This window comes from Marmota monax, unplaced genomic scaffold, assembly GCF_021218885.2.
Source record: "Marmota monax isolate L192 unplaced genomic scaffold, Marmota_monax_Labrador192_F-V1.1 WCK01_AAM20220418_F8-fsc00063, whole genome shotgun sequence".
Taxonomy (NCBI): Eukaryota; Metazoa; Chordata; class Mammalia; order Rodentia; family Sciuridae; genus Marmota; species Marmota monax.
Genome location: NW_026693726.1, coordinates 5,748,449 through 5,761,432, shown reverse-complemented (window position 1 = coordinate 5,761,432; position 12,984 = coordinate 5,748,449). Strand labels below are relative to the sequence as shown.

Sequence of the window (12,984 nt, the reverse complement as noted above, 5' to 3'; positions counted from 1 at the left end):
TTCTGCAGCCAAAAAATCTGTTGTGAATTTAAATAAGTGATAGATGACTTAAAAGGATTCTCTTTGGTGACTCAATGGAAAACTTGCTTCAGCAGGCTCTTAAAACTGTAATCCTAATAGCTTACATATAAAACATTCTGCTTCAAGACAAAGTTATCAGTTGGATAAGAAGCTGATTTTTTGGAAGAGATGGGAGATCATACTGGCATTCTTGCTACAATTCTCAAAAAAAATTCAAAGACAAATTAATTTCAATCCAACACACTTTATTCTTTTCCTTTTTTAATTTTTTTACCTTAATTTTCAATGATCAAGTATTCAAGATGTTGTAAACCAAGGTTGATTAGTACATTGACAATCGGTTTCATCGAGCACAAGAAAATCGAACATCTTTTAAATTACCCTAACAGGTCTCCAAATAAATATTAATCCTAAAAATCACAAAATCAAACTTTTTATTTAACAAACTAAAAACAGCCTTTCGTCACAAGCACACCTCTATACAGAAAAATCACGCACACAGATCACACGCTCCACTGAGATCCTAACGCCAGTTTATCTGACTTGGTATTTATTTGACACAGTATTACGTTTCCTTAAACTAAAATGTTAGAGGTTGATCTTCCCACTTCATGCTTCTAAATTAACAGTTGGTGTTTTGGGTAGAGGTATATATCTTAAGTAAAATGCCCACTATCAAGTTTTACCAATGATTCTTCTTTTTAATTTCTAGATACAAACTTGAAGCTTCTTTCATTCACCACTTTGGTTTAATATGTCCTTACAATTACTTTAGCCTTCAATAACCGTTTCTCCTTCAATTTTGACATGTAGAATAGACTACCAGGAAAAGATGACACCCTCAAAACCTCACTGCTAAAAACACCTCACAGGGCTGTAGGGTTTTTAGAGGAGAACTAAGAAAAGATCATGTGAAATAGTTTTCTTTTACCTTTCTCTGAAATTATTTTTAGCAGCTGATTATTCTAGCTGGCTAAACTAAATATCAAAAGCACTGAGTTTTCCATAGAAAAGTATTCCCTTCTGAACTCTTCATTTTTGCAGCATAGAGTTCATAGATTAACTGTTGAAATGAGAGTAATGGGCGCTTGTTTTCTGGGTATTTTTCCAGACTTCCAAATGCAAAGCACATGCAACCCTTTAACAGTGAAATACTGTGAATTCAGTAGTGAACATGCATCATTTTTAGCACCAAGGCATTTTTTTTTTTCAAGATTGCAGAAGCAAACAGCTAAGGAAGGTTTTGGTCACATTAGAACCCTCCCTAGGGATGAGTTAAAATGAAGTGCTTAAAGTGAAACCTCTTTAAACATACACACATCTGATTCCAATGCAACAAGAAGTCTGAGACAGGTGTAGTCGGCAGCAATCCTGGAAGATGAAGGAGAGAAGACAGAAAAGATAAAGTGCACAAGGAAACTAATCTCGCCTGCCAGCCACACATTCTCTTTATTATGGAAGAGGAAACACACTGATGTGTAAAGGCTACCTACTAGTCTGTCAAACAGAGCATTTGTAAGCTGTCCTCTAGGCAATTCTGGGGTTACACAGTATTTTGATATCTGCTACTTAGAATACTCAGTATGCACCCATTTATCAATGGTTAAGAGTCTTGTTCTCTATCATCTATGATATTTTAAGCACACACACAGAGGCCACCACTCTAGGGTTGGACTAACCTCCTGTTCCCTGGTACAATACAGAATTCCCACAAAGATTTCAGGTCTATCCAAACTGTGAAGCTTCTCCCTTGTGCACAAAAGGTTTCTACAAAACAAGCTAAAAAAAAAAAGAAAGAAAGAAAAGAAAAAAGCATTCTGGCTCCAAGTCCACCAAAGAATGCAAGCTGGGATTGTGGACTGAAGAAACATTTTCTCAGTGGTTAGTGAACATATAGGATGGCCTGACCTACACAAGCCCTACGGGGCGGGGGAAGGGAGGAAGCAGCTCCCTAGCTCCCTTCTCTGAAGCCTGATTCTTCCAAGTCATGTGTGTGAGAAATAAAAAGTCTGGCGGTCCATTTTCAAAATATTTATTTATACCAAGTCAGCCTTAATTGAGTCCAACTGTAGCCATTCTAACTGTAGCCCTTCCCCTTTGCCTGCCCCAATTTTAAAATTAACCAATCAGGTAAGTTGTAACCCTGACTTCTCCAATCAGGGCAAAGGGCAGCCCTAAGACTTAGAAATGCACCGACTGACTGCGGGGTAAGCAAGCCTGCAGCCAGCCGGGTTCTGATAGCATGTGGTTCTGGCAGAAGTAAAGTTTTGCTTTGCTCACCCACTTTGGAGCACGAGTTTGATTTCTGGCGGCACCTCCTTATTTCTAACATGTGCTGCAGTGCACTGTCACAGCACTTAAGGTAACAATCAGGGTCAGTGGTTTGGTTTGTATTTTTGTATATATTCATTTTTTTATAAATATTTTTTTAAATATTTATTTATTAGTTTTAGGTGGACACAATATCTTTATTTTACATTTATGTGGTGCTGAGGATCGAACCCAGTGCCTCGTGCATGCCAGGCGAGCGTTCTACCACTGAGCCACAACCCCAGCCCTTCATTTTTGAGTCTTTACTAGGAATCTTAAAATTCATGTTTGCCAATAATAGTAATAGAAAGGTTAATATTCTGAAGGAAAGAAAAAAAATACATGTGAAATCCCAAAGCTCCCATTCAACAAATCTGAACTCTTCAGAAGTTCTGCTGAGACTAGATGTTAACACCCAAATTGGATTTGTTCTATGTTAAATATGAACTATAAAAATATTTGAGGTATTGTTTTGACAAGTGATTTTTAATATTACATTTGGCTAAACAAATGAAATTTACCTTGAGAAATCTAGTTAAACATCAAATGCTGATGGTTCCTACAGATGTTTTCTACTATCTACACAAAGAAATAATAATGTCTCTATTCTTCAGAAACAGTAATACATAATATAATGAAATAACTTCACGATTTTACAATCATATCTTGCTTTGTTAACCGAAAGCTATTTTCTGCACTAGGTAGCATAAAAAGTGAACAATGGAGTGAGAGAAACCTATATCTTAATTTGCCCCTCTGTACAATCCTAAATAAGTTACTTTACCTTTCACATTCACATCTGTTTTTTAAAATTAACAAAAACAAGGTTGGGGGTGTAGCTGCATGGTGGAGTCTGTGCTTAGCACATGTGAGGCCCTGAGTTCAATCCCAGCACCACCAAAAAATAACAAAAACAATAAACTCCTTGCAAGTTATTAAAAGGATGAAGATGAATGATGTACATTTAAGTGTTTGACAAAATAGCACTAAAAATAGTCAACACTCCGCAAATAATCATTTGTGTCCTCTCTGCTCCTCCTTTCCTCTCACTCCCCAAACCATGATTCTGAGTGACTGTTAACTGTTTTCAAGAAATAAATCTACCTACCAGGAATAAGGATTTTATACAATGAACAAAATCAAGAATGTGTTCCAACCACCCACCCACTCTTTGGGTGTTTCTAAATTAATGGACTCAAGGATTATATTTGCATATTAAAGGCAAATAATACAGTAATTTACAGAGTTGGTAAAGGAACAAGATGACCTTTTGCCAGAACAAGTAATTTAAAGCCTATGTGCATGAAGAGTGACAATTAAAACTTATAATGGGAGTGTGACTATAAAGTAACATGACCAATTTATTAACAAACACATAAGACCTTATATACACAGTTAGATTGTATCATCTACAAAATAGTCGCTTAATTGGCTATGTCACATTCCAATTATGCTACCAGAGCTCAAAGCATTTGGGGAACAATTCTGAATCGGTACATATTCCAAAATAATCACTCCTTCAAGACTTATACTACTTATTCTACATTTTTACCAACAACACAGCAATGATATACCTAATATATATAAGTATCAGGAAGTACAATATTAACATGTGGTGCACATTTCTGATCAATTTCTTTGAGCTCTGGCCCAATCACCCCAAAAGATTCCAGGGATTTCAGAGGCTAATTGGTTAATAGTACCTGACAAGTAGCTGGTGCCCAGTCGATGACTGCGGAACTGGTGACCTTTTGAGGAAGAACAATAATTACTCATGGTGAGTCCAACAATCTTAATACCAAAAAACAGTGCCAATTCCACCAGAAGTCTTAGTGTGGTATCTCAATGATCAGAGAAAAATTAAGAAAACACCACCCCTCCCCATTCTACACATCTACAGCTCCAACACTGAAGGAAATTTTCCATTCTAAAAAGAATCAAGGTCTTCCACAGAGGTAAAGAGGAACCCTGAGTCCCCAGAGTTCCAAACCGTCAGTGTACACCACATTGACCAAAGTTTGACAGATACCAGTGGAACTACAATCTTAGCCCAGCAAGAGAGCCAAGCCCAGGCAGGGGATGAATGGAAGTCCCTGTCACCTGAGACACTTGCAGACTTTGTTTAATGTAACAGTGATTACCCTCTCCGCAAACTGCTTGCAACCAAGAGAACCATTTGAACAATGTCATTCCGAAGTGAAGAGGAAAATACTCTTAACCAAGGAACAGACACATGATTTCACCTGTGAAGCCACATAAGGATGATTCAGCCAAAAAGCCTGAGTCATGGGACAGTCTGCCAATTACCACTGTTGTATGGAAGAGGGCCAACCAGACAAGAACACGTTTCCCAAGTTAGCTCTATACCTGCATAGGCTTATGTAGAAAGACTACACAATTCTATTTGTGTTTGGACCTTTCAGTCTCTCACAGTTAAAGCTCATGAGTAACTTTTTGTCAGTCCATTAGTGCTGTCAGGAAGCACCTATCTTAAGAAGCACATAAAAAGCATCCTATGCGGCACCTAAGTCTAAATAATATGCTGGGAGGTTCTGGAAAGAATGATGGATAAGGAACCCAAAGCGCCTTTAAAAACAGAAAAATCCTCTCTCAAAATCACGGCAGGCATTCCACTGGAAGGAAGGAAAGGTAAATCAAACTGATTCTAACTCTGATAAAGTAGAATTCATGTCTACTTTAAGACTGGCGTAGTTTAAATCATTTTCTCTACTTAGGATCATATTTCAGGTCCAGCCCAGAGATCTCCCTCCTCCTGTATTCAAAGTGACTTTCATATCCCAGGTTTAGCTTTCCTGATTTAATTACTCATTTCTAGCAGCAGCCACAGCAATTTTCTGTACAGAAAGAAAGAAAATAATACAGATTTCTCCAGTGCTTTAAGCATATAACTAAAATGCTCAGGTGGGACTCAATCTTACCTCTGGAGTTTCTTCTTCACCTATTTTGAATGTCAAGGTTGCAATTCTTAACTAATCTTATGTCAGTCCTTACGAGCTAAAGGGATTTCTGCAGCAATTTCCTTGGATGAGAAAGCCATCAGTTTCTTTCTTCATGATGCATCTCAAATTAATTTCTAGCCATGTTATGTAGCACACTAGTTTTAAAGCCCCTTATAAAGAATTCTGGAGTTTGTATTCAAGCCTTCAGATTTATGATTCAGCAGCCTCTAACTACCTTATGATGGGGAAGACAAACTGAAAGAGAATGTGTCCTATGAAATGACATAGCTGTTCCTCTCACCATGCTCTGCATGTGGTTCCTTTGAAGCATCCGAAAAATTCTACCTGATTGACAACTCCGCTATGGCTTAAAATGCTATTAACAGTACTTTAAGGAACCTCAGCTTCTTCCTCTTTTCAAAATCATATCTGCTTTATTCTCTATAAGCAAAAGTAACATGCTGCACTTAACATTTTTCCAATTAAATTGCATAGTTGAGGCAGATTCATTTGTGCTTTGTAGCAGAACTCACAGTAGGTGTTCATGTCTAAAAACTTGGATTTGCAAGTGCAAGGTCAGGGTCAGGTTCACCTTTGTTGGGAGTGTATGCTAATGATATGCAGAGCCATTGCCTTTCCCACTATTTTTGTTAACCGGGGACCTCAGCCTTATGTCATATTGGAGCATGAGCATTAAATTAACATAGCAAAAGTGGTAACAAATGTATCTAAACTCCTCCTTGGAGAAAAGAGGGGAAAGGCTCTCAGTCTTGTTGAGGTATCCAGCCCTCAATCGACAGTGGCTGTGTATACTGAGTTTTTGTTGGTTTGAGGATTGTATCTGTTGAGGTTAAAAAAAGAGAGAAGGCACAGGTGTTTCTCAAGCCACCATATTCAACTCAACCAACAAAACAAGTCTTCCATGTTCAAGCTTCCGGAGTGAGGCTACATGGCAGCAGGGCTCTCTTCCAGCCCTGGGTCTGGAGAACTTATTGCTTCTGGGAAGGGCCCCGGGTAGGTCTGTGCTGTGTATGGGATCCCTTTTTGTAGAGCAGTTTCTTCGTGGAATTCTCCCTGGGTGCTGAAAGCTGGACATGATCTAGTCCGGGCATTCTTCTCGGCTTTGTTGGGCTGGCCCACGAGCTCGCTCACGGTGCTCAGTGGGAATTCTCTGCACCTCTGCCTCTGCAGTTCATCCTCTTTGTATTTTATGGAGTACCAGGCCAGAAAAATAAAAATAAAGCCCACAAATTTGAGGCCAGCTGCCAAACCAAAGTAGACAAAACGAAATGATGTCACGTTGTACTCCCAGCAAGAGCCCTGTACCCCACATTCCTGTTGCCAGAGCATGCAGGTGGTGTCAATAACTGCTCCAAAGTAGATCGGAGTAGGAATGTATGCTAGGGTTGGGGAGAGAAAGAAAACCATAAAGATTCAGTACATCTTATACAAGAAATCTGACTTGTAAATTAGCAAGGTACTTGTTTGCTCAAAAACCGGCTAAAGGAAGTGAATCTCTTGTGTTACTTGATTTTTTAAAAGATATATCATCTAATCACAATTTATTTTAAAAACATTCCCTAAATGGTGAACACTTAAAATCTTCCATGTTGCAACTCAGAATGTGTTACTGGTTTTTAGGATAGTTAAAAAGTGTCTATTGTGTGTGTGTGTGTGTGTGTATACATACACATGTGTAATCATCACATTGTACACTTCAGATACATTTTTTATTTGTCAGTTATAATTCAATAAAGCTGGAAAATGTCTATTGTTAAGGATGCAGCTACAGAATCCTTTTAAACTTCTAAAAAATGGATTTTGTCATAAATACTTAAGAGGCTAGAACACTTCATTGCCCACCAAAATTCAGTATACCTAATTCTTGTGGGTTGAGTCCTAGTCCTTGGATGTAGAAAGAGGAAGAGGCAAGTCTTGTCCCTCTTAAGTCAGACACCACATCAGATGGCAATTTTAGTATAAGGGCGCTGAGGGTATGGCAATAATTATGGCATAAAATTCATCTTTGAAGCTTATAAAACATCCAGATGAGTAGCAGCTTTGTTGTTTGGGACACTGTAGAGACATTGCTTTGATCCCAGCAGACAAAGCCTACCCAGTAGATGTCCTTCATCACATGCTTTGTCAAATGTGCCCTGACCCGTAACTGGTTCATCTGACAAATATCCACCCCTCCTTTAAATTCCAGACTCAGAAACCACTCTGTGCCCATTGCGATTTGTTTATTAACTATCACATACTGTTTTATTAAATCATTGGTCAATTTGTCACCCCAATGGCACAGCCACACCTTTTATGCTTTCCTGCCCAAGGATCTATCAGGACAGCCAGAGAGCGTCAGCAAGAGGGCACAGAGGAGGCACTGGCTTAACTTTACCTCCAAATCCATCCCAAATAACCCCAACTCCATGGCATCAGAGAGGAGCCGAGAAAAAGGAAGGAACTTTTATTTTTCTTTTTCTATTCAGCCACCCCTTTGGTTAACAAATTTCCTTTTTGAAAATAATACTTTTTAGTTTTCAATGCAAAGTATAACTATGTGTACACATGTCCAAATTTCCTTTAACCAGCATTCTTTTTAAAACCAGCACCTTCAAAGTCACCAGTAACAGAAGTCAAGCCACTCATTAAATGCAACTAGAAGCATTTTCCTTCTGGGTTTATTGGAAAGTGCCCATTAATGGAGTAGGCCATGAACCCCAACATACACAGAGTGAGAATTCAGAGAGGATTAATGCTTTAAATGGGGAAGACGATGCCATTTTGAAATGTTTTATTCTTCAAAACTGAAATTTGAATCAAAAACCCTTCCCCCAACCCCTGTGGAAAATAATAATGATTACTAGGGGGAAAACAGCAGCTGAAGAAAATGATAGGCTGACACTAAAGAAGGAAAAGATAAGCTTGATGAGGAAGTCAGTTAGCAACACACTGAGGCAACAGGCTTCTCTTCACAGGTCCCATTCGCTGTCCCAAGACCTCACTGGGGGGGCGTCGCCTTTGAAAAATTATTCTTTCTATGCTCTGTTCACAGTTACAAAGCACTAAGGAATGCACATGTGTTCTCTCTCTTTACCAAGATTTGAACCCACACTTGACAGTAATCTCTGGGTGTTGCTTTGGGGATTGATTATTCTTTTTAGAGTTTCTTTACATCAAAAAACTTGGTATGCTCAATCCAAGTAAATTATTGTAAAGAACAAGAAATTGAAATTCTCACAAGTAAAATGAGCACCAATTTATCTCCTTTCTAGATTAAAAAAAGGAGTAAAGGGACCAAAAATGCTAAGATAACAAACCGATTAAAAATGTCTTCATTGAATATTTCCTACTGTGCAAAACTGTCTGGGGAATTTTGCCCAAGTTTATGTTCACAGTCAAAAAGAAACTGACCTAAAATCAGTTTTGTTGAGGTATTTTTTTTTCATCAAATAAACTTGTCAGCTTTTAGTTCAAATGAAAAAAAAATAATAAGGAAATGTACCCTCACCACAAACCTGTAAAACTCCTAGCTACGAATGGTAACAAATGACTTGACTTGCCATTTTTAAAGGACAGTGAGTATTTGCCAGTTGCAAGGAGGAACTAAGAAGCACGCTTGGAAATTCAGGGACATACCAAGTGTTCGCAACAAAACAAACTGCATTCCCAGGGCAAAAGGTCTCTCTTCATCTTCCACAGACCTACAGTGAAGGAAGAAAGAAATGTTTTAAAATTGTAGTCCCAAGAAAAGACATCAAATCAAGCCTGTTCTGTGTGGAGCGAGGGATCAACCGGATGCTGGGCAAACATATTCAATCCACTAGAATTTAGTAACAAAAGCCAAGAAGACTGCTGTTGGGAGCTCACAGAATAAAGGTCTCTCCAAAACGACTCAAAGGAAAGTCTGATTAACTCTAATTGTTTCTTTGTAAGCCCTGGTTGAGGCTCAAAGGATCTCAGCTGAAGGGGCAGAAGCATCTCTGATTGGACTTACAAAATCAGTTCTTTTTAAAAATTTCATAAAATTTTAAACATACCATTCACTGTCTCTGTTCACCTAAATATTGCATTCCCTGTTTCTGTTCACCTGTAATTTCCTGATTGGTAGAAGTGTCCAATGAAAACCACTCCCATAATTCTCCCAGAGGAGGAAAAAGGTAAAAGAAAGAAAGAATAAATGACAAAAAAAAAAAAATATATATATATATATATATATATATATATATATATATATATATATATTTTTTTTTTTTTTTAAACCCAAGTCAAAAACCATAGAAAGCCAGTGCTATAGGATATGCCTGTAATCCCAACAGCTCAGAGGCTGAGGCAGGAGGATCGCAAGTTCAAAGCCAGTCTCAGCAGTAGTGAGGTACTAAGCAACTCTGTGAGACCCTGTCTCTAAATAAAAAAGACACAATAGGGCTGGAGATTTGGCTCAGTGGTTGAATGCCCCTGAGTTCAATCCCTGGTACCCCACCCTGCCAAAAAAAGAAAGACTAAGCTCCTCCCAGCCACATTTTCTGTTTTTTTTTTTTAATTAAACAAAGTGAAAAATGATATTACTTAAGTAAGCAAATATATTAATGATTCTTATGGTTTGTTAAATGATGGACCTGGCATGGTGGTTCCAGCTAACTGGAAGGCTGGGGTGGGAGAGGTGATTGAGACCAGAGGCTCTCAACCCACCTAGACAACACAGAAGACCCTGTCTCAAGCAAAACAATGACATACCTTATCCTTTCTATCCCTTAAACAATGAAAATTTTCTGAGGACCAGTATCTTTGTTGTCTTTTCTCTAAATTCTTTATGCCTCGTAGCAAATTGCCCAGTTGTGCCCATGTGGTTGTTACTCTATAAATATCTGCCAGTGGAGGGACGGGGTAACTAAACAAGGGGGCCTTTCCTGTGCTGTTACCAGACTCCCAAGGAGCAGCTTTTCTGGGAAATGTCTCCCTTACTATCCCACAGGCAAGAAGTCAGAACATGAAGGTGCAACGTGCCCACTCTCAGTAAGGGTGACATATCAGCAGGTACGTCCTGCCAGGTGCCCAGCACGGTGGGGTTCCAAGGAGCCAAAGGAAGAAGGAGGACTCCCTTCTTCACATACTCATTGTCCTGCATCCCTAGTCCCCCTAAATCCACCAATGGTTTGCTCTTCTTGCTCAACATGCTGCCTTTCCTTGCCCAGTGCGGCCCTTACTGTAAATACCAACACATTAATTCAAATGTGCCAGCATCAACATTTTTAATAGAACAAAATTAGCTTTCATGTCTTCTTATAAACAACAACAACAACAACAAAAACACACAACAGGATATATAATACAGCAAAAAAAGCAAGATCCTGAATAAGTGGAAAATCACATTTCCCAGTCGAACTCTGATTCCATTCCAAAATTTTATATGATAGTAAAACTAATGAACTCAGCATTTCAAAATGCAGGCCCAGCATAATTCATCACTGACCCAGGAGGTACAGGACTGTCTACAAAGTTGGAGATAATAGCTTTTGTGGTATGCATGATTTAGCAACTTTACCAAATTGCTTCCTGCCCCGCTCCAGGGTCTGGCTTCCCTGCAGAGGTAACATGGGGGATGGCTTTCAATTCCTGAAGTTGAGCCTCTGAGGTCAGAGACTTAAGGAACCAAAGAGACTAGAACCCAATCAAAGAAAGTTCTAGAATATGAAATGTTGCAACCATTCTTTCCCTTCCTAACATGGAAATACTCACCTCTTGAGCTCCCCAGGAGCACTCTCCTGAACCAGGGAACCTTACTCTCCTCTCCACTGTGCCCTGTCATCCCTTGTCCTGGGATATGTGCTCTGGCAATGCTATTTCATCTCCCACCCCTGGAGCCCAGTGCTGTTCTCACCTGAGTGTCACTATAATGGCTGACGGTTGGGCACATGCTGTGATGAAGGTGACTATGAAAAGAAAAACTAAGAATGGGATCAGGGTGTTGCAGGTCCGTTTGCACTTCCCTGACACAGCATAGCCATTCTCGTTGAGATATGTTTTGACGATAACCACTCGGAGCTGGCCTCGCTGTCCCACTGTGGGCGGAGTGATCACTTGTCTACTTTGGACGCAGGTGCATTCTGTATAATTCCGAATCTAAGTGAGCAAATACAGTTAGGTTGTGTGCCAATCAAAAGGAAAATGTGGCATAGGACTATTAAGACAAAGTGAACTAAAATATTCTACAATAGTTACTGCAGCATTTTAAAAATGCAAAATATTTCACTGAAAACACCCTCCTCACTGATAATAGTAAGGAATCAAAGCATGTGTCTAACAATATCAGAATCTGCCAGTTAAAACTGCTTAAACCTAAACTTTTCTAAGAAGCTGTCAACAATTCTATGATGTTTACATTCTGTAAGCTCAATTTGGGTTGTAAACCTAAGCTGCTCAGATTGTTTGAACTCTTGGGCTTTCCAATTATAAAAGCCTCTTAGAAACAGGAACCCAGCCTGATCTTTACTCACGCTTACCAGAGTACCTAGCACAACCCTGATCACCTACCACAATGCTGAGCACATAGTGGAACTGGGTCTAAAGTAAATATCTGCTAAATAAATGGAAAAGAATTCGTAACACAATCATGATGGCTTCAGTACAAATAATAGTGAGCTTCTCATTAGTTGTTCTAGTTTAAACACCTTTTGAATCTCCTTTAGTTATCTGGTGAACTCCAAGCTATGGATGAATAACCCACTCCATGAATGTAACTTAGGTCTGGTGACCATGGCCCAGCTCAGTGCTGTTCCTAGACTTTGTCAGGAAGCACTGGTGCACCCAAAATCCCTTGTCCATTTTTTTCCAACAAATATCTGTGAGTCCACACTGACAGGCTAGATGCATTCAAGGGACTGATGCTACAGAAGAGTAAAAGAGACAAAATTCTCTGTTAACTACCAACATTTTCTTAGTGAAGTGAAAAGTGAAACTTCATTGGGTGTTACTTATACAAAAACCAAAATAAGCCAACAAATGTTTACTCGGTCAATTAACCTTCCTTGTTTATTATGTTGCATTTTACTGAATGAAAATCAGTGAACTGGTCCATGTGGTGAACACTTGGAGCAACAGTAAGAATGGGGGTAAAGGTGGGTGCTGTTTGACCATCTTTGTACAAAGGACCTCCAGTCTTCTTAAAAGAAAGAAAGGAACCTGAGAAAGAGCTTGGCCACTGAGAGGGACAGATCTCACCCTCCCTCTCAGCACAGTCACACACTGGAGCTCACCAATTACATACAGGGAACCAGCAACAGGATTCTCAATTTATCACTCTAGTTCCAAACTCAGAAATCAAAAAAAAAAAATGACATCTTCAAAACATTCAGTCAATGGTTTAATCCCTATCACCTGCGCAGAACAAGCAAACGCATATTAACCTTTCAATTAAAGCAGTGCCCTCCGATCTGTTCTTATGCAAAGAATCAAACCAGGCTCCATAAAGAATGGAGTAGAATACGCAAAACTTCTCCCACAGTATTACAGCCTATTTATAACTCACAGAGGAGGGAATTCTCAAAATAGCCTATTCTTGAACAGAAATATCTTTACTCTGAAAGTTAAAAAAAAAAAAAGTCTGAACCAACCAGTGGAACTCCATATCATATACAATAACAAAACTGGGAAGTTATACTCCATGTATGTACAACGTGTCAAAATACGTTCT

At 39.1% G+C, this 12,984-nt stretch overlaps 1 protein-coding gene across 2 annotated transcripts in view; it reads right to left on the bottom strand.

Annotated features, from left to right (window-relative positions):
* Positions 1 to 236: 236 nt before the first annotated feature.
* Positions 237 to 12,984, bottom strand: part of Slco5a1 (solute carrier organic anion transporter family member 5A1) — a 144,723-nt gene continuing 131,975 nt past the window's right edge. For both annotated transcript variants that reach the window (XM_046460586.2, XM_046460587.2), the window contains 3 exons: positions 11,173 to 11,414; positions 8,931 to 8,995; positions 237 to 6,691 (listed from right to left, as the gene is read on the bottom strand). In XM_046460586.2, the coding sequence (XP_046316542.1) occupies positions 6,237 to 6,691; positions 8,931 to 8,995; positions 11,173 to 11,414 (762 nt within the window). In that variant the 3' untranslated portion in view covers positions 237 to 6,236. The remainder of the gene's footprint in view (positions 6,692 to 8,930; positions 8,996 to 11,172; positions 11,415 to 12,984) is intronic.